The sequence below is a fragment of the Rhinolophus sinicus genome, chromosome 18 (genome assembly GCF_057876585.1).
Source record: "Rhinolophus sinicus isolate RSI-liver-muscle chromosome 18, RSI-T2T, whole genome shotgun sequence".
Classification (NCBI taxonomy): domain Eukaryota; kingdom Metazoa; phylum Chordata; class Mammalia; order Chiroptera; family Rhinolophidae; genus Rhinolophus; species Rhinolophus sinicus.
Genome location: NC_142518.1, coordinates 79565001 through 79592156, shown reverse-complemented (window position 1 = coordinate 79592156; position 27156 = coordinate 79565001). Strand labels below are relative to the sequence as shown.

Below are 27156 nucleotides of genomic sequence, written 5' to 3'. Positions count from 1 at the left end.
ACAGAAGCAATAAATGGCAACCTCTACATGAAATAGAACACTGTACATTTAAACATAACACAGGAAGAAAAACAAAACATTTAGAAAAAAAGACAGGAGAAAGACAACTTGCTACTGCAGTGCAGATCAACTCACAGCATAAATAGGGATAACGTGTGACAACAAAAACGTAAAAAGAGAGAGAGAGTAAGGTCTGATTATGCAAAGGGGAATGGAGAAGTGAAGCATGATGAAGAAAATTGAATACTCTAAATATGAATCTGTCTTTTTCATAAACTTAATGGCAAACACACACAAAATAAATCCACAGCTGAAATATATAACATTATGAAAAAGAAGAAACACAAGGAAAAATCAAAGAATACCACCACCCTGAAATAATAGACAGCAACATAAAGGCAAAGAAACAATGGAGACACTGTCCTATCAGAAAACTGGGGATATAATGATAGGAAATACTCATATATCAATTATAACCCTAAATATAAATGGACTGAACTCACCAATAAAAAGGAACAGAGTACCAGATTGGATAAAAAAAAAAAAACTAAGCATAATCATATAGTGCCTCCAAGAGACACATCTATAGGTAAAAGTTTAGACTCAAAGAGAAAGGGTGGAAAATGACACTACTAGCATATGGTATTCAGAGAAAACCAGGAGTAGCTATACTAATATCAGATGAAACAGACTTCAAGACAGAAAAAGGTAACGAGAGACAAAGATGGACATTTCATAATGATAAAGGGGACTACACAACAAGAACACATAACCGTAATCAATATTTATGCCCTCAATCAGGGAGCAAGGAAGTATACCAAGCAAGTACTAAGAGAAATAAACGGAGAAATTGACCAAAATGCAATTATAGCAGGGGACCTAAACACATCATTGACAGCTATGGATAGATCATCCAAACTGAAAATATAAAAATAAACATCAGCCCTAAATGACACATTGGATAAAAGGGACATAATTGATACTAATAAAGCACTTCAGCTTAGAACATCAGATTATACATACTTTTCTAGGGTACATGGAACATTCTCAAGTATAGATCATATATTGGGACATAAAACTACCTTCAGCAAATTTAAGAAGATTGAAATCATACCAAGAATGTTCTCTGATCACAAGGCTTTGAGATTGGATATCAACTGCAAAAAAAAAAAGCAGGAAAACCCATAAATATGTGGATATTAAACAACATAATTTTAAAGAACAACTGGGTCAAAGAAGAAATAAGAGGAGAGATCAGAAAATACATAGAAACAAGTGACAATAAAAATACATCCAACCAAAATTTTGGGGATGCAGAAAACGCAGTTTTATGAGTGAAATTTACATCATTAGAGGCCTATCTCAAAAAACAAGAAAAATCCCAGATAAATAACTTCATGTTACACCTTTTCGAACTAGAAAAAGAAGTTCAATTGAAACCCAAAGTAAGCAGAAGGAAGGAAATAATAAAAATCACAGCAGAACTAAATGAAATAGAGAACAAAAAGACAATAGGAAAAATTGATGACACAAACAGCAGGTTTTTTGAAAAGATTAATAAAATTGACAAACCCTTGACTAGACTCATTAAGAGAAAAAGAGAAAGGACACAAATAAACAAAATCAGAAATAAAAACGGGGAAGTTATCATGGATGCCAAAGAAATACAAAGGATCATCCAAGAATATTATGAAAGATTTTATGCCATATGCCATCAAATTCAAAAGCCTAGAAGAAATGGACAAGTTCTTAGAAACATACACCATACCTAGGTTGATTCACAAAGAATTGGAAAACAAATAGACCGATCACCAGTAAGGAAATTGAATCAGTCATCTGAAACCTTCCCAAAAGCAAAACTCCAGGTCTGGATGGCCTCCCTAGTGAATTCTACCAAACATTCGAAGACAATCTAATACCTGCCCTACTAAAACTCTTCCCAAAAATTGAAGAAGAGACAATATTCCTAACTCATTTTATAAAGCCAGCATTACCCTGATACCAAAACCTGGTAAGCATAATACAAAAACAGAAAATTACAGACCAATATCTTTGATGAATATAGATGCAAAGTTCATAAACAAAATTCTAGCAAATCAAATGAAACAATGCATTAAAAAGTATTACGTCATGATCAAGTGGGGTTCATCCCAGAGGCACAAGGATGGTTCAACATAAGCAAAACATCAATGTGATACACCACATAAACAAAATGAAGGGTTAAAAATCATATATATATATATATATATATATATATATATATATATATATATATATATATATATATACATATATACAGAAAAAGCAGTTGACAAGATAAACCATACATTTATGATTAAAACACTTAATAAAATAGTCATAGAAGGAAAATATCTTAACATAATAATGGCCATATATGACAAATATTCAGCTACTATCATAATTAAAGGTCAAAAACTGAAGCGTAATGCTCTATGTTCATGAACACGACAGGGCTGTCCCCTATCACTTCTGCTTTTCAACATATCATTGGAAGTCCTAGCCAGAGCAATAAGGCAAGATAAAGAAATAAGAAGCATCCAAATTGGGAATGAAGAGGTTAAATTGTAATTTTTTGAAGATGACATGATATTATATATGGAAAACCCTTACTGACAATTGTCAACCCAATAAATTTTAATTAAAAAAAACCGCTAAAGACTCCACCAAAAAGCTATTAGAAACAATAAACGGATACAGTAAAGTTGCCAGCTACAAAATCAACATACGAAAGTTTATTGCATTCCTATATATTAATAATGAAATCTCAGGAAAAGAAATTAAAAAATACAATTCCTTTTCAATTGCAACAAAAAGACAAAACACCTAGGAATAAAGTAAACCAAGGATGTGAAAGATTTATACACTGAAAAGTATAAGACATCTTTAAAACAAATTGAAGAAGACACAAAAAAATTGAAAGACATTCCATGTTCATGCATGGGAAGAATCAACATAGTTAAAATGGCCATATTACCTAAAACAATATACAGATTTAATGCAATCCCTGTCGAAATCCCAGTGTTATTTTGTAAAGAAATAGAAGAAAAAATCATCAGATTTGTATGAAACAAAAAAAGACCCTGAATATCCAAATCAATCCTAGCAATAAGCAACAATGCTGGAGGTATCTCACTCCCTGACTTTAGCTTATACTACAGAGCAACAATAATCAAAGCAGTATGATATTGGCAAAAAAACAAACAAAACAAAAAAGAAAAACAGACACACAGACCAATGGAATAGAATTCAGAATCCAGAAATAAACCCCCAGAAACATAGACAGATCATTTTTGACAAAGAAGCCAAAAACATACAATGGAGAAAAGACAGCCTCCTCAATAAATGGTGCTGGGAGAATTGGAAAGCCATGTGCAAATGAATGAAACTAGACTGCTATCTGTAACCATGTACAAAAATTAATTCAAAATGGATCAAAAATCTAAACATAAGACTTGAACAACAAACTGCATAGCAGAAAAAATTGGTCCTAAACATGTATCTTGGGTTCAAAGAGCACTTTATAAGTTTGAGTCAAAAGGCAAGGGAAGTAAAAGCTAAAATAAATGAATCAGACTATATCAAACTAAAAAGCTTCTCCAGAGCAAAAGAAACCATCAACAAAATAAAGAGGGAAACAACGGAATGGAAGAAGATTTTTGAAAACAACACCTCCAATAAGTGGCTAATATCCAAAATACATAAGGACCTTATACAACTCAAAAAGCAAAAAACAAACAATCCAATTAAAAAATGGGGAGAGGACTTGAAGAGACATTTCTCCAAAGAGGACATACAATAGCCAATAGACATGAAAATATTATCAACATCACTAATCATCAGAAAAACGCAAATAAAAACCACAATTAGATATCACCTCACCCCAGTTAGAATGGCCATCATCAACAAGACAAACAGTAACAAGTGTTGGAGAGGCTGTGGAGAAAAAGGAACCCTCATACAGTGTTGGTGGGAATTCAGATTACGGTACCTGCTTTGCAAGGCAGTGTAGAAGGTCCTCAAAAAAATAAGAATAGGACTTCTGGAAAAATGGCGACGTGAGGTGAGCCTCTGTAAAGCTCCCCTGGAATTTACAAAGAATCTAACAACAAAAACTCCACAAAGGACTCCCTGCACAGCAGACAGGCAAGACGAAGAGGCCCACTACCGACTGAAATCACCTACAGGTGGGAGATTCGCGCGAGTGGAGGCAAAAGGGAAGGGAGAAGTGTGCGGAGATGGAGCCGCGCAGGCGCAGGACGCAGACCTAGCACAGTGCTCCAAGCACGCTGCTTCCCGGAACTACCACAGCTGCGGGAGAGGGAAGAACTCGGACTGCTAGGGCTCCGCCAGGGCTCCACAGGGCTGAGGGGACAGCATATAACACGGCTGAACACAACGCTCACGGCAGAGACCTCGGAGAAAAGACTGAGGGAAAAAGGCTGAAAACGGTGGTTTAAGCCCTCACTGCTGAGCAGAGAACGGAGCCTTAGGCACTGAGACTAGCCGCCCCCTCCCTCCCCTCCCAGAGCTCGCCCCGCCCCAACCTGCCCAGTGCAAGAAGCGAAACAGTAGCAGTGTCAGACCAAAACAACAGAAAATTTGCTGTTTTGAAACTGTTGACCGCAGACACAAATTAACAGCACATCTAGCTCCGGCAAAGGGGAGGGAGCTGTGGAAGCAGGACCGGCTGGGGTTGTGGTTGCCACAATTGCTCTGGGCCACCCCAACTATCTGGGCGGATCCCTGCAGGAGTAAACAGAACTGCTGAAACATACGGGCTCTGAATCAGGAGCTGGAAGAGCTTTGGAACATCAAAAGCTCTCCGCATACCCACCTGGACACTGCGCCGAGTGACCTAGACGAACTATTAACAGAGGAGAAGCCCGTCTCCCAGAGAATCCTCCCATTGTGTGAGAAGCTGCAATAGTGCAGAGAAAAAATACCACTACCATGTGGGAGAAGAAAAATAAGCTGCAGTTGGAGAAATAATAAAACATTCTACCAACAAGTACTGGAAAACAAAAGAAAGACCGCTTCCTATCAACCTGTTGCAGAAGTCACTCCTGCAGATGTCTAGGAAGAGAAATAGTAAATGAGTAATCGCCATGAATAACCAAGGCAACAAGATAGCTCAGAAAGAAAGTGAAAAATCTCCAGAGAAGGCACTTAAAGATACAGAAATATGTGACATAAATGACAGAGAATTCAAGATTGCAGTTCTGAAAAAACTCAATGAGATACAAGAAAACACAGATATGCAGTTAAAGGAACTCAGAAACTCAATCAAAGAACAGCATGAGCATTTTACGAAAGAGATTCAAATTTTAAAAGAGAACCAAATAGAATTTCCGGAGATTAAGAACTCAATAGAAGAAATTAAGAATGAAATAACCAGTTTAGGTAGTAGCGTTGACCAGATGGAGGAAAGAATCAGTGACATCGAAGATAGAAAGCTGGAAATGACACAGATAGAAGAAGAAAGAGACTTGAGACTTAAAAGAAATGAAAGAACTCTACAAGAACTTTCAGACTCCATCAGAGAGAGCAATATAAGAATAATGGGCATACCAGAAGGAGAAGAAACAGAGAAGGGAACAGAGAATATATTCAAACAAATTGTCAATGAGAACTTCCCAAATTTGTGGACAGAACTGGACCCTCGAATCCAAGAAGCAAATAGAACACCTAGTTACCTCACTCCCAACAGGCCTTCTCCAAGGCACATTGTATTGAAGCTGTCTAAATTCAACGACAAAGAAACAATCCTCAAGGCAGCCAGGGAAAAGAAGACGGTAACTTACAAAGGAAAGCCCATTAGATTATCATCAGATTTTTCAGCAGAAACTCTACAAGCCAGGAGGGAGTGGAACCAAATATTCAAACTATTGAAAGAAAGAAATCATGAGCCAAGAATAATATATCCAGCAAAGATATCCTTTAGATATGAAGGAGGAATGAAGACCTTTCCAGACATACAGAAGCTGAGGGAATTTTCTAATAAATGACCTGCACTACAAGAAATACTAAAGGAGGCTATTCGACAACCATCAACAGGGACAATTTGTGGAAACCAAATTCAAAAAGGGGGAGAGTAAAGGCCTGAACTGGAATATGGGAATGGAGAAAGTAAGTGTGCTGAAGATAATGGAATACTCTAAATATCAAACTTACTTTTACATAAACTTAAGGGTAACCACTCAAAATAAATCCAGAACTGAAATATATACTGAAATAAAAGAAGAAACAGAGGGAAACATCATAGAATACCACCACACAGAAATAATAGACAACAACAAGAAGGCAAAGAAACAATGGAGACACAGCCTTACCTGAAAACTAAAGATAGAATGACAGAAAATCCTCACATAGCAATAATCACCCTACATGTAAATGGACTGAACTCACCAATGAAAAGGCACAGAGTAGCAGATTGGATCAAAAAACTAAACCCAACCATATGCTGTCTCCAAGAGACACATCTCAGCTACAAGGACAAGCATAGACTTAAAGTGAAAGGGTGGAAATTGACACTCCAAGCAAATGGTGCCCAGAGAAAATCAGGTGTAGCCATAATGATATCAGATGAAACAGACTTCAAGGTGAAAAAGATAACAAGAGACAAAGATGGACATTTCATAATGGTGAAGGGGACTGTACAACAAGAAGACATAACAGTCATCAATATTTATGCCCCCAACCAGGGAGCACTGAAATACACCAAGCAACTACTAACAGAACTAAAGGGAGAAATTGACCAAAACACAATTATACTAGGGGACTTAAATACATTATTGACAGCTATGGATAGATCATCCAAACAGAAAATAAATAACGAAATGGTAGCCCTAAATGACACATTAGATGAAATGGACATAATTGACATTTATAGAGCACTTCATCCTAAAACATCAGACTATACATTCTTTTCTAGTGTACATGGAACATTCTCAAGGATAGACCATATATTGGGACATAAAATCAGTCTCAACAAATTTAAGAAGATTGAAATCATACCAAGTATATTCTCTGATCACAAGGCTTTGAAATTGGATATCAACTGTAAAAAGAAAGCGGGGAAAAACAGAAATACATGGAGATTAAATAACATACTTTTAAAGAAGGACTGGGTCATAAAGAAATTAGAGGAGAGATCAAAAATTCATAGAAACAAATGACAATGAAAATACATCCTACCAAAATTTTTGGGATGCAGCGAAAGCAGTTTTAAGAGGGAAATTTATCTCATTACAGGCCTATCTCAAGAAACAAGAAAACTCCCAAATAAATAACCTCATGTTACACCTTAAAGAACTAGAAAAAGAAGAACAAGTAAAACCCAAGGTCAGCAGAAGAAAGGAAATAACAAAAATTAGAGCAGAACTAAATGAAATAGAGAACAAAAAGACAATAGAAAAAATTAATATGACAAAGAGCTGGTTCTTTGAAAAGATTAACAAAATTGACAAACCCTTGGCTAGACTTACTAAGATAAAAAGAGAGAAGACACTGATTAACAAAATCAGAAACGTAAAAGGGGAAGTTATCACGGACACCACAGAAATACAAAGGATCATCCAAGAATACTATGAAGGACTATATGCCACCAAATTCAACAACCTAGAAGAAATGGACAAGTTCTTAGAAACATATAGCCTTCCAAGACTGAACCATGAAGAACTGGAAAATCTAAACAGACCGATCACCAATAACGAAATTGAATCAGTCATCCAAAACCTTCCCAAAAGCAAAAGTCCGGGACCAGATGGCTTCACTAGTGAATTCTACCAAACCTTCAAAGAGGATCTAATACCAATTCTGCAAAAACTCTTCAAAAAAATTGAATAAGAGACAGTACTCCCTAACTCATTTTATGAGGCCAACATTACCCTGACACCAAAACCTGGTAAGGACAGCACAAAAAAAGAAAACTACAGACCAATATCTCTGATGAATACCGATGCAAAAATCCTAAATAAAATTCTAGCAAATCGAATACAACAATGCATTAAAAAGATTATTCATCACGACCAAGTGGGGTTCATCCCCGGGGCACAAGGATGGTTCAACACCCGCAAATCCTTCAATGTGATACATCACATAAACAAAATAAAGGACAAAAATCATATGATTATATCAATTGATGCAGAAAAAGCATTTGACAAGATACAACATCCATTTATGATTAAAACACTTAATAAAATGGGTATAGAAGGAAAATACCTTAACATAATAAAGGCCATATATGACAAGCCCTCTGCTAATCTCATAATTAATGGAGAAAAACTGAAGCCCTTTTGTTCTACGTTCAGGAACACGACAGGGATGTCCCCTATCACCTCTGCTTTTCAACATAGTGTTGGAAGTCCTTGCCAGAGCAATCAGGCAAGAGAAAGAAATAAAAGGCATCCAAATTGGGAATGAAGAAGTTAAATTATCACTCTTTGCAGATGACATGATGCTATATATAGAAAACCCTAAAGACTCCACCAAAAAGCTATTAGAAACAATCAACGAATACAGTAAAGTTGCCGGTTACAAAATCAACGCACAAAAGTCCATTGCCTTCCTATATACTAACAATGAAATCTCCGAAAAAGAAATACAAAATTCAATTCCTTTTGCAATTGCAGCAAAAAGAATAAAATACCTAGGAATAAACTTAACCAAGGATGTGAAAGACCTATATGCTGAAAACTATAAGACATTTTTGAAAGAAATTGAAGAAGACACAAAGAAATGGAAAGACATTCCATGCTCATGGATTGGAAGAATCAACATAGTTAAAATGGCCATATTACCCAAAACAATATACAGATTCAATGCAATCCCCATCCAAATCCCAATGGCATATTTTAAAGAAATAGAACAAAAAATCATCAGATTTGTTTGGAACCACAAAAGACCCCGAATAGCCAAAGCAATCTTAAGAAAAAAGAACAATAATGGAGGTATCACACTTCCTGACTTTGGCTTGTACTACAGGGCTACAATAATCAAAACAGCATGGTATTGGCAGAAAAACAGACACCTAGACCAATGGAATAAAATTGAGAACCCAGAAATAAAACCACATAAATATGGACAGATAATTTTTGACAAAGAAGCTAAAAACATACAATGGAGCAAAGACAGCCTCTTCAATAAATAAGACCTGACACAATAAACTGCATAGAAGAAAACATAGGGACTAAACTTATGGACCTTGGGTTCAAAGAGCATTTTATGAACTTGACTCCAAAGGCAATGGAAGTAAAAGCTAAAATAAACGAATGGGACTATATGAAACTTAAAAGCTTCTGCACAGCGAAATAAACCATTGACAAAATAAAGAGGCCACCAACTGAATGGGAGAAGATTTTTGCAAACAGTGCCTCCGATAAGGGGCTAGTATCCAGAATATACAAGGAACTCATGCAATTCAACAACAAAAAAACACACAACCCAACTGAAAAATGGGCAGAGGACTTGAAGAGACATTTCTCCAAAGAGGACATACAAATGGCAAATAGACATATGAAAAAATGCTCAACATCACTAATCATCAGAGAAATGCAAATCAAAACCACAATGAGATATCACCTCACCCCAGTCAGAATGGCTATCATCAACAAGACAAATAGTAACAAGTGTTGGAGAGGCTGTGGAATAAAATGAACCCTCATACACTGTTGGTGGGAATGCAGACTCGTGCTGCCGCTATGGGAGGTAGTGTGGAGGTTCCTAAAAAAATTAAAAATGGAATTACCGTATGACCCTGCAATCCCTCTCCTGGGTATGTACCCAAAAAATCTGAAAACATTTATCCATAAGGACACGTGTGCTCCAATGTTCATTGCAGGTTTATTTACGGTGCCCAAGACGTGGAAACCACCAAAATGTCCTTCGATTGATGAATGGATAAAGAAGTTGTGGTATATATACACAATGGAATACTATTTGGTGGTAAGAAAAGATGATATCGGATCATTTGTGACAACATGGATGGATCTTGAGCATATCATGCTAAGTGATGTAAGTCAGGCAGAAAAAGCAGAGAACCATATGGTTTCACTGATATGTGGTATATAAACCAAAAACAACAAAAGAACAAAACAAACAAATGAGCAACAAAAACTCATAGACACAGACAATAGTTTAGTGGTTACCAGAGTGTAAGGGAGGAGGGGGGTGGTAGATGAGTGTAGAGGGGATCAAATATATGGTGATGGAAGGAGAACTGACTCTGGGTGGTGAACACACAATGGGATTTATAGATGATGTAATACAGAATTTTACACCTGAAATCTATGTAACCTTACTAACAATTGTCACCCCAATACACTTAAATTAAAAAAAAAGTATAGATCAGGGACTCTTTAATAACTATGCATGGTGTCAGATGAGTACTAGATTTATCAGGGTGATCACACTGCAAGTTCTATAAATGTCTAATCACTATCTTGTGTAGCTGAATCTAATATAATATTCTATGCCAAGTGTAATTGAAAAATAAAAAAAAATATTTAAACAAAGAACTTCCAATTTATTTTTTTTGAAATGAAATACCAATTGTCTAAGCATAATTGATAGGATTAATTATATCAATTGGATATCAATTCTATCAGTTGGATAGTCCATCCTTTCCCCATTGACCTGCATTGTGACCTTGCCACATATCAAGTTTCATATGTTGATGAATATTTTTGATATTACTATTCTGTTCCACTGGTCTATATGTCTATATATTTTTGAAATTACTATTGTTTTCCACTGCTCTGCATTTCTATATCTGTAATTATACCACATTATTTTAATTAGTGTAGCATTATAATATTGTTTCATATTTGCTAAAACAAATCGTCCTCAATTGTTCAGGAACACCTTATTTTGTTTTATTTTTTTACGTTTTTCTCTTTCACATAACTTTCAGAATCAGCTTTCAAGTTTCAGGAAAAAAACTTCTGGGAATTTGATTGGAATTCTGTTGTCTCTACATATCAATTCAGGTACAATAGGAACACATAATTCTTAACAAGGATAGTACTATGTAATTTTTGAAGAATGATGATACTTAGATATCCCTTATATCACCCAGTTCTGTCATTCCATGTTTTGAATAGAGCTTCATTAGGTGTCCTCATCTCTTTAAGTAGGCCCCACACACACATTCTCATCTAATCCCACCACTTTAGTATTCTCCATTTTGCAATTCACCCTTCTTATATATTTGCTAAAAAACAACAATTAATTTTAGAAACCAATCTAGTTAAATCTATTTTAAGAGTGAAATTCTGTAGATATAACATTACCCCCAAAGATTTCAAATAATAGGGCTGGCATATGTTAGTGCAAAATTGTTTTTCAGTCCATCAGAAAACAGGACTGGACAGTGCAAGGCAGGCAACATAATATGGTGACTAAGAGTTCTAGCTCTTGAGTCAAAAAGAATGAAGTTTACATCCAATACCTCTCTCTCTTTGACGTCAATTTATTTAAGAGCTTTAAACCCTTTTTGTCTATAAAATGGAGATAGCAATAATAATTATGTATCCTAGGAAAGATGTGAGAAATAAATGAGATAACATGTAAAGCAATTAGCAGGATGCTCAATAGTAGCTATTATTGTTATTATAGAAAATAATCATAAATTGATACTTCTCTTTTATAGAAGTTAAAAACAATAATTTTGCCTCTGATAGGTACATAATCTATATCCAATTTCAATAGAAATAAAGTTTTTGGATTGTAAAATAAATATTACTAAGTCTCAAGAATACAGCTTGATATTAGATTATTATTACACTGTGATTACTTTGTAATGGCAGCCTGTCCTTTGAAAGTTTGAAACCAGGCAATGAGTCCTCCTCTCTAGCTATCATAGTCCTAGATGGCATCTTCTTTCAATATGAAGCTGTTTTGTGTACACTGAAAATCTGTTGTTTAGTGTAGCCACCTTCACTAATTACATTAGCTAGATCCTCTGGATAACTTGCTGCAGCTTCTACATCAGCTCTTGCTACTTTACCACCTTGTACTTTTATGTTAAGGAGATGATTTCTTTCCTTAAACCTCATGAATCAACCGCTGATAACTTCAAACTCTTCCTCTGCAGCTTCCTGTCCTCTCTCAGCCTTCATAGAATTGAAGAGAGTTGGGGCCTTGCTCTGGATTAGGCTTTGGCATACGGGAATGTGGTGGCTGGTTTGATCTTCTATCCAGACCACTAAAACTTTCTCAATATCTACAATAGGGTTGTTTCTCTTTTGTATCATTCATGTTTCCATTGGAGTAGAACTTTCAATTTCCTTTAAGAACTTTTTCTTTGCATCCACAATCTGACTAACTGGTGCAAGAGGCCTAGCTTTCAGCCTATCTCAGCTTTCAAAATACCGTCCTCACTAAGCTTAATCATTTCTAGCTTTTTTAAAAATAAACTTTATTGGGGAGTATTGGGGAATAGTGTGTTTCTCCAGGGCCCATCAGCTCCAAGTTGTTGTCCTTCAATCTAGTTGTGGAGGGCACAGCCCACCATCCTATGCGGGAATTGAACTGGCAATCTTGTTGTTGAGAGCTCGCACTCTAACCAACTGAGCTATCCGGCCTCCCCTCCAGTACCTCAGTGGTAGCTCATTGTCTTCAATCTAGTTGTGGAAGGCACAGCTCACTGGACCATGTGGGAATCGAACTGGCAACCCTGTTGTTCAGAGCTCACATTCTAACCAACTGAACCACCTGGCTACCCCAACTAACTTTTGATTTAAAGTAACAGACTTGCAACTCTTCCTTTCACTTGAACACTTAAAGGCTATTGTGAGGTTATTAACTGGCCTAATTTCAATATTTTTTGTGTCTCAGGGAATAAGGAGGCCCAAGGAGAGAGAGAGAGATGGGGGAACAGCTGGTTGTTGGAGCAGTCAAAACAACATTTATCAAGTAAGTTTGCCGTCTTACATGGGTGTTATTTGTTGTGCCCCCAAATATTTACAATAGTGACATGAAAGACCACTGATCATAGCTCACCATAACAAATTTAATAATAATGAAAACATTTGAAATATTGAGAGAATTATCAAAATATGACAGAGAGACATGAAGAGAGCAAATGCTGTTGGAAAAATGGTATCAAATAGACTTGTTCAACACAGTGTCACTACAAACCTTCAATTTGTAAAAGAAAAAAGGTATTATTTGTTATGTGCAATAAAATGCAGTATGCCTGTATTTAGAAAACAGCAATTTCTGGAAATAAACATGAGTTCTACAAAGAATACCATTACTAACTAAAACTAATATCCATGTTGGATAGCACTACTAGATGTGACTACTAAAAAGGTGAATGCATTCTTAGTCTGTATCGACACAAGCATAGTATATAGACTACACTTACTTTTAAGTTCTTTGCAGTCAAAATTGTAAAATATTTTATGTATTTGTGATACACACAGCCATTAATTGGAGATAGACTAAAGTTAAAAGAGCGTTACCCAATTTATATTCATGGCAAATGTTTATGTTTCTGGTACCAGTAACAATTTTCTTGATGGAATGCTTCATCCATTTCAAATTTGTGTTTTAACTTTATAATCCATTAGGCAAAATTTGATCTTACTTTTGGGATATTAACTTATGAAGACAAAATATTTGTCCATTACACTTCCAACTGTAATCTTAAAATCTACTATGAATTTATCAAATAAGTTACATAATCTTAGTCAACAATTTGTATGTATTCATGCATAAAATATTATTTCTCAGATTAATAAACCCCAAATCTTTTGATCAAATAAAATTAGTTATATGAATAAAATGAATTTTTAAAAATACTATTGCTAAAAATGATGGTCTCACTTCCAATAAAAGAGCATTAGTGTCATGTTAAATAGTTAAGTCAGACATCCTAGTGGACTGAAACACTAATAAATTTAACTGCATGTTTGTTGCAAGCTACTATATTCTGACAGTTTTATATGCAACCAAAGACTTTCAGTATTTGCATTTAAGGTTCACATTTCAGATAATTTGAAATTCAAATTAAGTCTTACCTCAGCTTCCTGAAGTTTTGTAAAATTTGACTGTGCTCCAATATAGTATGAAATGCCTTTTGATGCGCCCTCCAGTGTTGCACCTCGTATTAACAGAATGAGTAAGACAACATAGGGAAAAATAGCTGTAAAATATACCACCTATCAGGAAAAAAAAATTGAAAGTGATTTATTTAAATCATGGTATATAACTGCATACAAAAAAGTCATTAGTCAGTTGACATTGGTAAAACAAAGTATCAAAAATTTCAAAAGGTAGGGCCGGCCCAGTGGCTCAGGTAGTTGGAGCACCATGCTCCTAATGCTGAGGTAGCCAGTTCCACTCCCATATGGGCGAGTGAGCTGCGCCCTCTACAGCTAAGATTGTGAACAATGGCTCTCCCTGGAGCTGGGCTGCCTTGAGCAGCCAGAGGTTGGCATGAGCTGCTGCAGGCTGCTGTGTGCTGCCACGGACTGCTGTGCTGCCGTGGGCTACCGTGCACTGCCAGAAGTGGCCCGTGGCCTGCGTGAGTGGCCAGCAGTCAGCGTGAGTGGCCAGCAGCTAGTGAGAGCTACTGTGAACGGACAACCGACAACCAGCAATCGACTGCCTCAGATGGGGGGAGCGCAAGGCTCATAATACCAGCATGGGCCAGGGAGCTGTGTCCTACTCAACTAGACTGAGAAAGAATGGCTTGAACCGGGGGGGGGGGGGGGCAGAGGCAGAAGAAGGGGGTGGGAATTTCATAAGGATATTAGCAAAGTTGGCATAATTTTCTCTTTCTGTTCTCACCATTCTCAAATTATCCATTTTTAAAACACTCTGATGAATGACATCAGAAACACAGCAGCATGAGGGATGCTCCTTGAATTCTCCCCTTGAAGTTACAACAAGTTGAACAACTAAATTCAACAAAGGATTCCCTACGCAACACACAAACACATTTGAGAGATCCACACATCAATACATATGAAGATGGGCACATCAAAGTGAACAGGGGAAGAGGGAAGGGAGAAATGCAGATATTGGGGCTGTGGGATGCTGCCCAAAGATCCCTGTGGTCCTGGGAGAGAGAAGGATTGAGATGGCAGGTGCACTCTTTGTGGCCCCAGCAATTGTGCCTGAAAAATCAGCATATAATATGGCAGAACCAAATCTAGGCAGATACCTCAGGGCAAAGATAGAATGCAGAAGTGTGACAACTGTGGTCTAACAGCCATCCCTGACAGGCAGAAAACAAAGCCAAAGAGCCTGGCTGTCTCCCCTAAACCTCCCAGACCTTGACTCCTCCTTCCCCATCCTCCCAGTGCTAGCAACAGGCCTCAGAAAAAACTCTAGCAATGTTGGATTAAAGAGCAGAATATCTGCAGCCCTGAGAACTAGAGAGACATTCCTGAATGGCAGGCATACACTATGGCTAATTCCAATGACAATGGAAGAGCTATAGGGGTGAGGCAGCTGTGGTCTGGCAATTGCCATTACTCAGAGGAGAACAAAGCCACAAAAACACCAGCTGCCTCTCCTAGCTAACCCAGCCCCCACCTTTGACGGCTGATCACAGTGGGGACATAGAGGGCTGCTGAGGTGCACAGCTGTGCACCTGGATGCTGAAGAAACACTGAGCTCACAGGGCCTCAGAACCACATCACCTATCACATCCTCCCATGGGTGGAGACCCGAGACTGGAGTGACCTGGACACAGAGGAGAAACCGACATGCCCAGGAAATCTCCCACCATGTGAGAAGCCAAAACAGGGCAAGAGAAAATAAAACGCTCCAGTGCTACCTACTGGAAAGCAAAAGAATGTCTTCTTCATATCAACCTGGTGCAGAATCCACTGCCATAGATGCCCAAGAAGAGAACTCATCGACTACCATGAATAACCAAGGTAACATGGCAGCTCAGGAAGAAAATAGAAAATCTCCAGAAAACAAACTTAAAGACATGGAAATATGTGACTTAAGTGACAGAGAATTCAAGATTGCTATTCTCAGAAAAACTCAATGAGATGCAAGAAAATTCAGATAGGCAGCTTAATGAACTCAGAAATAAAATCAACAAACATAATGAACATACCAAAGAGAATGAAATTTTTAAAAAGAACCAAATAAAAATTCTGGAGCTGAAGATCTCAATAAAAGAGATGAAAATGAAAAGTGAGCTTAAGAAACAGAGTTGAGTAGATGGAGGAAAGAATTAGTGATGTCAAAGATAGAAATCTGGAAATGACACAAATAGAAGAACAGAATGATTTGAGTTAAAATAAATGAAAGAACTTTACAAAAACTATCTGACTCTATCAGAAAGAGCAATATAAGAATAATGGCTATACCAGAAGGAGAAGAGAGGGATAAGGGCACAGAGAGTATATTCAAACTAATAGTCAATGAGAACTTCCAAAAACTATGGAACGACCTGGATCCTCTAATCCAAAAACCAATCAGAACACCTAATTACCTCAATTCTAGCAGGCCTTCTCCCAAGGCATATTATGTTGAACCTGTAAAAAAAATAATGACAAAGAAAGAATTCTTAAGGGAACCAGGGAAAAGAAGATTGTAGCCTACAAAGGAAAGCCTATTAAGTTATCATCAGATTATTCAGCAGAAACTCTGCAAGCCATGAGGGAGTGGAACCAAATATTCAAACTATTGAAAGAGAGAAATTATGAGCCAAGAATAATATATCCAGCAAAGATATCCTTTAGATATGAAGGAGGCATAAAGATCTTTCCAGACATACAGAAGCTGAGGGAATTTTCTAGTACACGACCTGCACTACAAGAAATACTAAAGGAGGCTATTCGACCACCATCAACAGGGACAATTTGTGGCAACCAAAACTCAAAAAGGGGGAGAGTAAAGGCCTGAACCAGAATACGGAAATGGAGAAAGTAAGCGTGCTGAAGAAAATGGAATACTCTAAATATCAAACTTTCTTTTACATAAACTTAAGGGTAACCACTCAAAAAAAATCCAGAACTGAAATATATACTGTAATAAAAGAAGAAACAGAGGGAAACATCGTAGAATACCACCACACAGAAATAATAGACAACAACAAAAAGGCAAAGAAACCATGGAGACACAGCCATACCAGAAAACTAAAGATAGAATGACAGGAAATCCTCACATATCAATAATCATCCTAAATGTAAATGGTCTGAATTCACCAATAAAAGGCACAGAGTAGCAGATTGGATCAGAAAAGTAAACCCAACCATATGCTGTCTCCAAGAGACACATCAAAGCTACAAGAACAAGCATACACTCAAAGTGAAAGGGTGGAAATTGACACTCCAAGCAAATAGTATCCAGAGAAAATCAGGTGTAGCCATAATGATATCAGATGAAACAGACTTCAAGGTGAAAAAGATAACAAGAGACAAAGATGGACATTTCATAATGGTGAAGGGGACTGTACAACAAGAAGACATAACAGTCATCAATATTTATGCCCCCAATCAGGGAGCACCGAAATATACCAAGCAACTCCTAACAGAACTAAAGGGAGAAATTGACCAAAACACAATTATACTAGGGGACTTAAATACATCATTGGCAGCTATAGGTAGATCATCCAAACAGAAAATAAATAACTAAATAGCAGCCCTAAATGACACATTAGATGAAACGGACATAATTGACATTTATAGAGCACTTCATCCTAAAACTTCAGACTATGTATTCTTTTCTAGTGTACATGGAACATTCGCAAGTATAGACCATATATTTGGACATAAAGTTAGCCTCAGCAATTTTAAGAAGATTGAAATCATACCAAGTATATTCTCTGATCACAAGGCTTAGAAGTTGGATATCAACTGCAAAAAGAAACCAGGAAAAAACACAAATATGTTGAATTTAAACAACAGAATTTTAAAGAACGACTTGGTCAAAGAAGAAATTAGAGGAGAGATCAAGAGATACATAGAAACAAATGACAATGAAAATACATTCTACCAAAATTTTTGGGATGCAGCGAAAGCAGTTTTAAGAGGGAAATTTGTATCATTATAAGCCTATCTCAAGAAACAAGAAAAATCCCAAATAAATAACCTCATGTTACACCTTAAAGAACTAGAAAAACAGCATGGTATTGGTAGAAAAACAGACACATAGACAAATGGAATAGAATTGAGAACCCAGAAATAAAACCACATAAATATGGACAAACAATTTTTGACAAAGAAGCTAAAAACATACAATGGAGGAAAGACAGCATGCAATAAATGGTGCTGGGAGAATTGGATAGCCACATGCAAAAGAATGAAACTGGAGTGCTATTTGTCACCATGTACCAAAATTAATTTAAAATGGATCAAAAACTTAAGCATAAGACCTGACACAATAAACTGCATAGAAGAATACATAGGTACTAAACTTATGGACCTTGAGTTCAAAGAGCATTTTATGAATTTGACTCCAAAGGCAATGGAAGTAAAAGCTAAAATAAACGAATGGGACTATATGAAACTTAAAAGATTCTGCACAGCAAAAGAAACCATCAATAAAATAAAGAGGCCACCAACTGAATGGGAGAAGATTTTTGCAAACAGTGCCTCCAATAAGGGGCTAATATCCAGAATATACAAGGAACTCATGCAACTCAACAACGATAAAACAAACAACCCAATTGAAAAATGGGCAGAGGACTTGAAGAGACATTTCTCCAAAGAGGACATACAAATGGCAAATAGACATATGAAAAAATGCTCAACATCACTAATCATCAGAGAAATGCAAATCAAAACCACAATGGGATATCACCTCACCCCAGTCAGAATGGCTATCATCAACAAGACAAATAGTAACAAGTGTTGGAGAGGCTGTGGAGAAAAAGGAACCCTCATACACTGTTAGTGGGAATGCAGACTGGTGCAGCCGTTATGGAAGGCAGTGTGAAGATTCCTCAAAAAATTATGAATAGAATTACCATATGACCCAGCAATCCCTCTCCTGGTATCTACCCAAAAAATCTGAAAACATTTGTACATAAAGACAAGTGTGCTTCAATGTTCATGGCAGCTTTGTTTATGGTGGCCAAGACATGGAAACAACCAAAATGTCCTTCGATAGATGAATGTATGATGAAGTTTGGTATATATACTCAATGGAATACTATTCGGCGGTAAGAAAAGATGATATAGAAACATTTGTGACTACATGGATGGATCTTGAGAATACAATGCTAAGAAAAATAAGTCAGACAGAAAAAGCAGAGAACCATGTGATTTCACTGATACGTGGTATATAAACCAAAAACAACAAAATAACAAGACAAACAAATGAGAAACAGAAACTCATAGACACAGACAATAGTTTAGTGGTTAGCAGAGGGTAAGGGGGGTGGGGCGTGGAAGATGAGGGTAAGGGGGATCAAATATATGGTGATGGAAGGAGAACTGACTCTGGGTGGTGAACACACAATGGGATTTATAGATGATGTAATACAGAATTGTACACCTGAAATCTATGTAATTTTACTAACAATTGTCACCCCAATAAATTTAATTTAAAAAAAAATTTTTTAAATATACTTGCAAATCTCAGAATACTGTATCAGCTAGAAGGGTCCAAGTTTTGAGTAATTGTACAACTTTAGTACTAGTTTGTGCTTGTTTTGTTTTATTTTGACAATAGCAGTGATCTTAAGTATTTTCTTAGAACAAGGCTGCTTACTTTTAACACTTTTACACATTTGAATGTTCCCATTATAGGAAAAAGTATGACTTTGATAATGCTTGACATTCACTATCTAATATTTTTTCCAAGTTACCTTGCCAGAAGACTTGATTCCTTTAAATAGTGCTGCACCAACTATGAGCCAAGCCAGAAGAAGACAAAGAGCCAAATACCACACAATTTCTCCAGTCTCATCCATTCCACTTGAGCGTTGGAGTGCCACTTTGCTGAAAACACATAAGCTCTTTTATGAACACAGAATCACTTGTCTTAATACATTGAATTTCATCCAGGAGAAAGCTTCTGGATGAGTATATTATCTTATTAATACACCAATGTCATGACAGCCTTTTATTGATACTGTTGTATGGAGAGGCAAAAATAATTCAATGAAAAGCCAGGCACTGACCTTCAGGCCTAATTGCAGCCAATTCAAAGTTTCAAACCCTAGAAAAAAAGATCCACTGATTCCTTTAGTTATGTGTTTTCCCTAATATTTCAAAGCTCCTTTATGTAAAAAAAAATTAACCTTATGTCACATTATTTCATGTTACTTGTTAGATTTTTCTCAAGCTAAAATGACAAAGAAAACATTTTAAATTGTATTAAAATATTTTCTTATTCATTCTACTTGTATTTATCATAACTAAATGGTCCCATTATTTATGCCTTTCTCAAAGACTTTCTGTAAAATTCTATGATTTCCACTAGGGGCATGCACAGATCTAGGATTTTAATTCTTAGCTTGGTGTTTGGAACATTTCGAGCTCCAAATTTCAAAAGGATCACAACAGAGTATTAACATGTACATGAGGAAGAGCTCATTACAGCAACAGTCAAGGAAGTTAGGTCAGGGTAAAAGGTAGGTGTGCAGTAAAGAAAATAAAGAGAGAACATTTAAAATTAATAAAAGTAAATATAACCCAAAATATGTCTTCCTGCTATATAGTGACAATTATAAGCAAATGAATAATGAAGAATTGCAGCCTTAAATAGCAATTTTACCCCAAAATTACTCATCACGCAATTGTTTATTATTAGAACATGCAAATTATAGTTAAAATTGGAATAATTTTTTTAAAAGCAATGCCTTAACTTAATAGTTAATGAGTGCTAAATAAATCATTACTGACAGTGCTGTGCCCATTTAAATAGCTAATTTATAAATGACAATTTATTGACTATGAACTAATTTTGTAGGTTACTACTACTCACACAGGATAGGTAAACATTTGAGTCAAATAGAGTAGAAATTGCTTCAATTCCCTTTTTTTCTACTTATGTGATTTAAGAAAAGAGCTGATTAATATTTTATTATTAATTATGAAAGTGTTTTAGTAACATCTGTTTAAGAAGTAGATTGTCTAGGATACTTACTTCCAATATTGTTCACTGGGAAGCTGCCCTGGCTGATAAACTTCACTTCCATTGATGCAGGTTAAATGGTTGGCATCTACCCAGCTTTTATTCACTTTGATGATCGTCTCTATTCTGGTACCCACATCACAGTGAGTTACTAAAAATTATGAAAAAGAATGCACACACAGACACATACTTAGTTTCACAAGAGTACTTTTTAATGGTAAAATATTTAAAGTACTGCCTAAATTGTTACTTGGTAAAGGTGGAACAGAAATCGTACAAACAGAATAAGCCATGAACATTCAGCGTCTTAAGTGTTCTCTATTACTAAGCTGGGGGTGAGTATGAAAATATCTGCCCTTTTAAACTATGAATATATTTATAGTAATTAAAGCTATAAAGTAACAATCTTTTCAGTTGGGATTTAGTGCCCTAAGGAACGTTCAGTATGTGGACTTATTTAACTTATGTGGAAAATTCCTGAGAAGCATTCAATCTTTATCACTTTATCCTCTGATATACATAAGCAGGCCTAGTGTTAATAGTCTACAATATTGATGTTACAGTATCCCAAAGATTAGCAACCTATGACACGGACAACACTCACTGTCTCCTGAAACACATTACCACTATCATGGACAGTGCTTTCCTCTCTTCATTACTTTCCCATTGTCTTCCTTCTCTCCTGCCCATGACTTAGACCTGAGAGTACTCCTAGTAGAGGTTAGGCCTTACTGGCTGCCCTCAGAAATTAACATTGTATTAATCAATTTTCAGGTTGTATGTGCTTTATTCTGGTTTCAATAACCTACAGCTTGCATAAAACTGCTCCTAAATTGGTTAGAAAATGATTTAAGCTTATTAGAAACAATAAAAGAATGAAGCAGAGTCAACAATATTTTTAAAAATAAATAAATGAATTTTTACCTATAGGTGATCTGCTACAGTTTTTATCTGCCCAATGAGAACAATTTTTCCACGGTAGTTCACTTTGAAAAGAAGCAAACATGTAGTAAAGACTATAGGCAATTATGACGTTGTAATATATGGTCACAAAAATGGATATCAGGACCATTGTAATTCCCACACCTGAAAAAGAGAGAAGTTAAAATAAAATACTAACAAATAAAATTTACTTTGCTAATTCATAAAAAAGCTGCATCTTAACTTCCACAAAATCTATGTTGAAATGAGAAGTCTGTTTCAAACAACTTTTTCTTTTTGGGGGGTGGGGAAGCAGTACTACTGTCTGTCTAGCTTTCTTCTCAAATTTAAAATTATTTTTATGACTGGTTTTCCGACACAGTTTTTTAGTTGATTAGAAAAAGGTACTAAGATCAAGGGCAGAAGATCTGTATTTATCGATCAAATTCACATAAGGAAAAACCCATGTCCATTGCTCTTTATTATTTTTTTTTTTTATTCTGGGTACAAGTCCTTTATTAAATATGCATTTTGAAAATATTTTTTTCTCATTCTGTCTTATATTTTTTCCTTTTCTTTTCTTTTTTTTTTTTAATTAAATTTATTGGGGTGACAATTGTTAGTAAAATTACATAGATTTCAGGTGTACAATTCTGTATTACATCATCTATAAATCCCATTGTGTGGTCATCACCCAGAGTTAGTTCTCCTTCCATCACCATATATTTGATTCCCCTTACCTTCACCCCCCACCCCCCACCCCCCACCCCCCACCTCCCTTACCCTCTGGTTAAGTCCATTAAGTCTTTTACAAATAGTTTTCAGCAGCTAGCACATACCAAAATGAGATCTAATTGTCAGACAGAAAAACTGTTTGATGTTTAATATCAAGGCATTTTTAAAAACTTTACCAGTGTCCTATTCTATTAGGAGAATCCAAGAAAAAAAATTGTGACCTGCCTTTCAACTTTTCTGAATGAGGCATTGTAAGAAATATGCAAAAGCAAGAAGACAAGGACTGCACATGAAGCAGAAAAAAGCCAGAGCCATGAAGTTAATGCACAACTGGACCATGTGCCAAGATAATTTAAAAGGTGAAAATAGAAAGGGAATGACACTCTTCCAATCCTCTCTAATATCCTTCCTTACCTCTTCCATACCTGCAGACTGAGGTAAACAGCAATAAAAATTAACACTTGTTTTTTAAATTCTACAGTGGCAAATATGCCAAAACAAAACAAAACAAAACAAAACAAAACAATGTATGCTTCTTCGCTTTTAACCTGTCCAAATTTTAAACACTTTTCTTTCACATAGTGAGGACAGCTATATGCATGAATAGACCAATAAGAACAATAAGGAAAACATTTTAATACCAACCTTGAAACAATGGAAGAATCCTCCAAACTGAAACTGGACCTAAGCTAGCAAATTGTCCCAGGGAACACTCTAGGAAGAACAAAGGTAAACCAGCCAGTGCTAGCATAATCGCATAAGGTATCAAGAAGGCACCTAGAAAATGAAAAAAATACCAAAGCACTATGATATCCCAAAACTTTCATGTCACTTTGACAACTGGTATAACATTTTGAAAACATTTTCACATAGTGGAATACTGGGTTTAGGCCCCAAATTTACTACTTTCTGTGAGAAACTCATTGATTCTCTAAACCTTGGATTCCTCATCTATGAAACAAGAATGCTAGTATAGGAAGTTGTCACATAACGTCATTGATAGGTTCTGTGATTTTAAGTGAAACGATATTTAATGAAACCACTTTTACCATAGGCTGCTTGATAAAAACAAGAGTTAAGTTCCTATGACATCTCATCAATGTTTCAACAGGACAACGTTGAGTGAAACTATGAGGAGTGGCAGTGTTATGCAATGAGGTTGTTGTGATTATTAAAAACAAAAGCCTATAAAAGCAATCCAGAGGAATTGAATGAGCCAGATAGACCGAGGTTTCTATCCTGGCTCCACCATTTACTAGTTATGTGACTTAGGGCAATTTATCTAACTTCTGAACCTTGGCTTCTTTATCAATGAGGAGAAAAATATGTACAAACTCATTAGTTTGTGGTAAGGATTCAATTACAGAGACTAAGTGAAAATATTTGGCAATATGGCAGGCATACAGTATATGTTCAAAGTTAGTTTCCCTCCTTTCTCCTTTAAAAATAAATGGTCCGTTTTTAAGACAGGATGCAAATGCTAAATGTGGGTCAGAGTGGAAATCATTGCAGTTAAGGTCATTATTCTCCAAATAGTTATGAAGCCTTCACTCAATGTTAATAACAAATTTATCGTTTTTGTTAGAAGAACCTGAACTTTTGAGATGCATTCAGTAAAATTTCAATTTTATAAGAACTGACTATCTTAATTTAGATTACACAGGCCCCTTTTTTATTTTTTTTTAAACTTTTATTATTTTACCTTTTTTCCTGCCCACTTTTGGGGTATAACATTGCTCATTAGAAATGTTACCAGATTGTAGGTAGAAGCAGGGACAGAATATTAAATGCTTTGGTCAAGTATTCTAGAAATCTCAACAAAATTCAATAAGAAACTGTGGGGATTAGTGTACAAAAATGTGCTTTTGCATCATGTACATTTTATTTATCCATATTACATTTTTTCCTCAGTTATTTTTCATATTATGATATTATAACATCATACCTGGGAATTACATTTTTCCCAACCCTCTAAATATATTTTGCTAAAAATAATGAGACAATAAAGTACTTGTTATATACAAGTCACTAGTCATTAGAACATAGGGACAAATATGTTTTTACAGATGTTTCAATATACATACCATCATTATTATGAGTAATAGAAATTTAAGTCCTGCTAATAATAAATATGAAGAAAAAGTAATACAAAATATCCCTGTTTAAATATTACAATTATCAAAGGCTTACTAATCCAGTGTAAAGAGGGTTTTTTGGAAAAAATAAACAATTGTTTTCCTCAGTGTCATGTATGTTTTTTCAACCATTATATTATTTCATTATTAATAACAACTATATTGGTAAATTGTTAATACAACACAGTGGTCACAAATTGGTAATACTGTTGGCCTAGACCCTACGGTAGTATGATACTTCTCTTTCATAAACTGTTAAAAATAATCTGTGGATAAAAATTATTCCAGATTTTAGCAATAATTTTTTAAACCTGACTGTATTTTTAAACTCAGATCTATTAACATTTGACAAATTTGAATTTCATGTTCATCTTCTACCCTTGGACAAGAGAGAAAGAAGCAATTGAGATAGCCTAGATCATCCATTACCCAAATAATGTGATCTTTAAAAATTGAGAGCCGATACGACATATTAATTTTTAGAGAAAATGGTGAAAGAAATAATAGGGTACAAAAAATAATACTATTTTGTTTTGGCTATGTTTAAAAATCCTCTATTACACCTAGTTTAATACAGTTCCTGGAAATGTATGGCAACTCCTGGGCCTATGTCTGATGTCAAATCACATGGAATTTCTTATTCTAAACCTGAATACAAGAGGCTGGAAAGAAGTTTGAATGCTTCTTTTCATTACACTGGACCTTAGGACATACACACCCAAAATATTGTGATTTCTGACTCATTTTGCAACTCAAATTTACACAAAACCCATAATGAAATGACTTAGGCTCTAGATAAGGGAATTTTTTTGCCACCTACACTTGAAGTGTTTGATAAACAGAGCTCCTTTCTTAAGTCTCTGTAAGACAGTATGAATCTTTTAATACAACCAATTGACAAGGAATATAAGATTGAAGTATCACCACACAAAATCCTATTGTACCAAGAAAAATAATTATAGTGACACAGTTTCACTGGTACCCAATTATGAAATATAAGGGCATGTCACCTGTACACTTCTAAGAGAACCTGTAATTACAAGTAAACAAAATATGGTGTAAGTGAAAAGTTGTTTCAACATTGCTAGAGAATTGTGCAATTCATTCTGTATCCTTTTGTGTGTTATCTCAGAGTTATTTTTTTCTCCTTGATCTAATTGACTCTTCCTTAATGATTTCTGGGGTATACACAGTATTATTTAGCAGAAATTAAACACCTAGGCTTGAACTAAATTCTATTGCATTTCAGAAATATGTTTTACATAGTCAATTCAATTTGGGATACATGTAACAATAAAAGTAACAATAAATACTTTTTAATCAACTTCTTCCACACTTAAATTTCCACTATGCAATGACTTGCTCTATTTACACAACTTATTTGAGCTTTTTATTAGCACTAGAATTTCATGTCTATTGCTTAGATTCCTCTATAAGTTAAGCAAAACACTACTGAAGCCTGAACAGATTATCATAGGAATGTATACATTAAGAAGAGTAAGTCATAGTTGAAGATTACACAAGATCTCAAATCAGAAACTCAGAAGTGCTAAATATACAATTTTTGTCAATTTATATCTGAGGATTTAGTGAAGCCAGCTTCATAACAAGAGTTAGCAGCTCATAGTCTAATAATGAATGCAGTATGCTTGTTTCCCAGCCTTCCACTAATCGAAAACATAATGTACATTTCCTAAATTCTTAAAATATCCTCAGAAGCCATACAGCATCTCACTAAAAACTGGAGAGGAAAGAAGTGTGTGTGTGGGGGGGGGGGGGGGCAAATACCTCCGCCATTGTTGTAGGTCAAATATGGGAATCTCCACACATTCCCCAATCCCACTGCATATCCAACCATAGATAGAAGATAATCCGATTTTTTTGACCAGTTACCACGGTCCTGATTCTCATCATTTTCACCAACATGGAAATTCTCAGATGAAGCTGTCACTTTCTGGAGGAGGGAAAATATCAACAGGTTGTCTTTCTACTATTAAAAAATACAGAATTGCACACCTGAAATCTATGTAATTTTACTAACAATTGTCACCCCAATAAATTTAATAAAAAAAAATTCCATAGAAGCATAATTTCACTAATCCATAGAGTGACAGTGAGAGACAGAGAGAGAATGAACTCTGAAAACCATACTCAAAAGTAACACTACCCAAGGTTGGGGAGACTTCTGCTAATGGCTGCTTTTACATTACAACATTTACCCCTTGAAATGAAAAAAGTTCTGTAGGTGAATATTTTTACTACTTCTTCCAGTGAAATCATCCAAATTTTGGTG

The 27156-nt window shown here is 35.7% G+C and overlaps 1 protein-coding gene across 1 annotated transcript in view; it reads right to left on the bottom strand.

The window, feature by feature from the left end:
- SLC6A14 (solute carrier family 6 member 14) overlaps positions 1–27156 on the bottom strand; it is a 56505-nt gene that overhangs the window by 28307 nt on the left and 1042 nt on the right. Inside the window, exons 2-7 of the mRNA XM_019715767.3 lie at positions 26652–26817; positions 23374–23505; positions 21997–22158; positions 21085–21223; positions 19802–19934; positions 14043–14183 (exon numbers count right to left, since the gene is read on the bottom strand). Of these exons, the coding sequence (XP_019571326.2) occupies positions 14043–14183; positions 19802–19934; positions 21085–21223; positions 21997–22158; positions 23374–23505; positions 26652–26817 (873 nt within the window). The remainder of the gene's footprint in view (positions 1–14042; positions 14184–19801; positions 19935–21084; positions 21224–21996; positions 22159–23373; positions 23506–26651; positions 26818–27156) is intronic.